Here is a 3,790-nt window from a genome sequence, read left to right on the forward strand (position 1 = left end):
AGATGTAGGGATGCCAAGATTATCAATCCAGTGTGTTCTATCATCTCGTCCTGGACCTCATTTCCAGTCTGATTTCAAATCAGGTACAACCCATGTACCATTTCTTTCTCATTTATATCGTGCAAGACTTTCTTTGGTTCTTTTTTCTGTGCCTTTTTTTTCTTTGAAGAATTGGGAAAGATGGCTGAAGGGAACAGTCATTCCGAAGTTCGAACTGGTTTGTCAGTTTTGTACCTTGAGGTTACATTCTTCATTGTATGAGGATTTCTTGGAGATTTGATAAATGCAGGTATGACGTGTTTACCACCACAGAATTGTGCTGAAGATTTGGATGGATTTGAATTACACATAAGTATAACCATCAACAGAACCAGAAGAAGTGAAAAATTCATGGTTGATGATAGCAAGAACCACTTGGGTATTTTTTCAAAAACTGTGCCACAAGTCGCAAAGCAAATTGAGATAATTTTTGAGGTCGTCTTGTTGATGACTATCCAAACTTATCCTCAGCAAAACAAATTTCAAAAGTCTTGTTTTTTTACTGATGGATTTGGATTTTTTTTGTGGTTGTAATTACTCTGTGCGGCTGCCGATGTGGACACATGAACATGCAAGAATTCAAGCAAGGGCATTTTTTCTGTCTAGCATGGTTCAAGTTTCATATTTCAAGAGCTTATATCGATCGGCTGGTGCCACGGCGAGGACCCTTTCATCCATTTCCTCTTGGATTGTCATTTTGCATCCCCCACGCAGAGTCTGTCCAGTCGCGCCTTGTTCAAAAGTTTCACTCGCGCACCTGTAGCCGCACTCGATGACACGGCACGCTCCTTGACGCCTCCCCACTTTCTTTCTCGGACCCATGAGAATCGAGATAAAACCAGACAAAACCCTTATGTGTTTGAGCTCAGGTTTCATAAGCTGTATTGCACTTAGAGATGCCGACTTAACCCTAACCCAGTTTGGTAAAACCACTTGAATCAGATTTGAAATTGATGTTCGAGAATGTCGATCTGCAGTGAAAGTTGAAATCGTTTGAAACCCAACTTCATCTTTCATAGCATACATTCTCGCTTGATCATGTCATCCGATCAACCAATGGCTTCTCCACCTTCCAAATCATCTTCACCACCACCTCGTAAAGCAAAGGATGATTCGATGACTGACCATCCTCAGGAAGAAACCAAAACCGATGATAGGCAAGCTGACATGACGATCCGAAGCGGACATGAAGAAAGTGAAGAGATTTCAGTAACAGGTCCAGAGGAAAAATCAACATCTCATCATGAAAAAGAAACAAATGGTTCCTCAAGACATCGTCGAGAGAAAGAGCGGTCTAGCAGGTCAGACGATAAGTCTCGCGAGACTGATAGAGATAGTAGTCGTCGACATCGTGAGCGTAGTGAGAGGGATAGGGATAACGTATGTGATGTAGCATCTGATACATCTCTACCCCGGTCATATCTGTTTCATCCGCTAATAACCAAACATCTTATCACAGGGTAAAAGCGAACGGTCCGAGCGTCATGAGTGCGTTATGAACTTATCATATCTCATCAAGGCTACTGACGAACTGGCCGGCGTTTATTCCTTGAACACTATCACTCCATTCCAGACGCCCTATCGATCGTTCTCCCGGAAAAGATTCCGATGTCCGCAGTCATACTAGCCGTCGCAGTCATCGTCGGCATCGTTCGACTTCACGTGACTTGGAACGCACTCACAGCGACCGTGACAGACGTCGTGATCGTGATCATAGAGATCGTGATAGAGTTGATCGTGATGGTGAACGAGACCGTGAAAGAGACCATGAAAGGGAACGAGATCGAGATCGACCGCGTGATAGGGACCGCGAGCGCGAGCGACACCGGGATCGAGACCGCGAGCGCGATCATAAACGCGGACATCGATCTAATGATCCAGTTGATGAGGAGCGTGAAAGATACCGTAAGCGGCATCGCAGCAGGAGTAAGGACCGATCTCGAGATCGGAGTCACCGTCCCGATGATCCTATAGATGACAGAGAAATTGAACGACGCAGGAGGTACGAAGAAGCCGAAGGGGAAGACAAGTATGTTCACTTTGCACTGTCCAAATTTTTCGATAGCCGCTGATATATCCCAATTGCAGGCGCCGACGTCCTGATCGCCGTAGCCCACGCTACCGTCCCTATGAGCAGACAGCTTCACCGACAGCCCGCCGGTCCTCCAGCCCTCAGTGAGCTCATTCCAACCTCTCCCTCCGATACCCGGACTGACGTTCTTCACCCTTAGTTTGACAGAGGAAGAACATGAGATGCGTTCCGTTTTTGTCTCTCAACTTTCCGCTCGTGTGGGCGATCGCGAACTCTCCCAATTCTTCGAGCAACAGGCAGGCAAAGTCCGAGACGCGCGAGTGATCACGGATAGGATATCACGCCGTTCCAAAGGGTTTGTGACTTTCCTCAATTCCTACGTAGCCAAATTCACACTCACAGTTCTTCCATCTCTCTAGCGTGGGATACGTAGAGTTTCGCGAATTAGACAGTGTTCAGAAAGCATTGGCACTGACTGGTACGAAGTTGCTTGGCTTGCCAGTCATGGTTCAATATACCGAAGCCGAAAAGAATCGTCAAGCCATGGCCAACACCCAGCCCAACAATGTCGCTGCGGGTTTAGTGACTGTCGCACCACCTCCACCTGTCCAGAGATCATATGTAGCTCCCAAGCCACGGTAAGTCCAACGACTAGCTACAGATTCAGGTGACACTCTTGACACATTGTTTCTTCAGTGGCCCAGGCCCAAACGATCCCAACAGCTATGCTCGACTATATGTTGGCTCTCTCAACTTCAATCTTACAGATGACGATTTGCGGCAGGTCTTTCAACCATTCGGTGATATTGAGTACGTTGACCTTCATAGAGACCAGATTACCGGCAAAAGTAAAGGCTACGCCTTTGTTCAGTAAGTTTTTTTTTCACTGCATATCAAGATTGTACTCTAGACGTTGTTAACATGCGTGAACATTAGATTCAAAAATATGCACGATGCCAAAAATGCGATGGAAAAAATGAATGGGTTCCAGCTGGCTGGTCGTGCTTTGCGTGTTGAGGTTTGTGCCTTTGATTCTGAACAGACCATCAACATATGTATGCTAATTGCCCCTCACTCAGATCAAGGCCCAACCGCCAGCTGCCCTACTCAATGCGACAGCTCCTGGTGTGATTAACCCGGTCATTGTCACTCCTACAGGTGGCAATTTTGCCATGACGAACTCTAACAGTTTTGAGGAACGACTAGAAGAACCAGGTTGAGTGTTCTTCAACTTATCGACACCGTCTGTTTATGCTACTGACGCCATTCATTGGCTTTCCTAGTGGGGTCCGGCATGAACCAGATTTCTAGAGTGGAGCTGATGCACAAGCTAGCTCGAACAGAACAACCTACTAATGTGCCTGTGACTGATATGTGAGTGGAGGCTTCTCATATTTTCCTAATCTCGAAGCACTTTTCAGCCAAAGTATTGATACCATCGAGACGGCTCGATTTTTAGGTTCCGTCCCAATATTCCCACTGCCACGTCGCGCTCTGTTTTGCTGAAAAATATGTTCAATCCAGAAGAAGAGACAGAAAGAGGGTGGGATATGGAGCTTCGAGATGACGTCAAAGGCGAATGTGAAGAGAAGTACGGGCCGGTATTGGCCATCGCAATCGAGACAGAATCTATGGTACGTCCTAAACAAATCTTCAAGTGAAGTAAGATCATCGTCGTTAACATCATCACTGTATTATAGGGCGGAGAGATCTACATTA

The 3,790-nt window shown here is 46.2% G+C and overlaps 2 protein-coding genes across 2 annotated transcripts in view; one reads left to right on the forward strand and one right to left on the reverse strand.

Moving 5' to 3' along the window:
• Nucleotides 1-350, reverse strand: part of MELLADRAFT_115993 (uncharacterized protein) — a gene marked incomplete at both ends in the record, with an annotated part of 1,523 nt that extends 1,173 nt beyond the window's left edge. The window contains one exon of the mRNA XM_007408141.1: nt 235-350. Within this exon, the coding sequence (XP_007408203.1) occupies nt 235-350 (116 nt within the window). The remainder of the gene's footprint in view (nt 1-234) is intronic.
• Nucleotides 351-1,077: 727 nt separating this feature from the next.
• MELLADRAFT_84729 (uncharacterized protein) lies at nt 1,078-3,732 on the forward strand (the record flags this gene model as incomplete). The annotated part of the gene is made up of 11 exons (XM_007408058.1): nt 1,078-1,419; nt 1,499-1,527; nt 1,613-2,068; nt 2,152-2,214; nt 2,271-2,426; nt 2,491-2,709; nt 2,768-2,941; nt 3,008-3,089; nt 3,151-3,286; nt 3,355-3,445; nt 3,531-3,732. The coding sequence occupies 11 exons, from the start codon at nt 1,078-1,080 to the stop codon at nt 3,730-3,732; spliced, it is 1,950 nt and encodes a 649-aa protein (XP_007408120.1).
• Nucleotides 3,733-3,790: the final 58 nt, after the last annotated feature.

Source organism: Melampsora larici-populina, assembly GCF_000204055.1.
Source record: "Melampsora larici-populina 98AG31 unplaced genomic scaffold MELLAscaffold_11, whole genome shotgun sequence".
Classification (NCBI taxonomy): domain Eukaryota; kingdom Fungi; phylum Basidiomycota; class Pucciniomycetes; order Pucciniales; family Melampsoraceae; genus Melampsora; species Melampsora laricis-populina.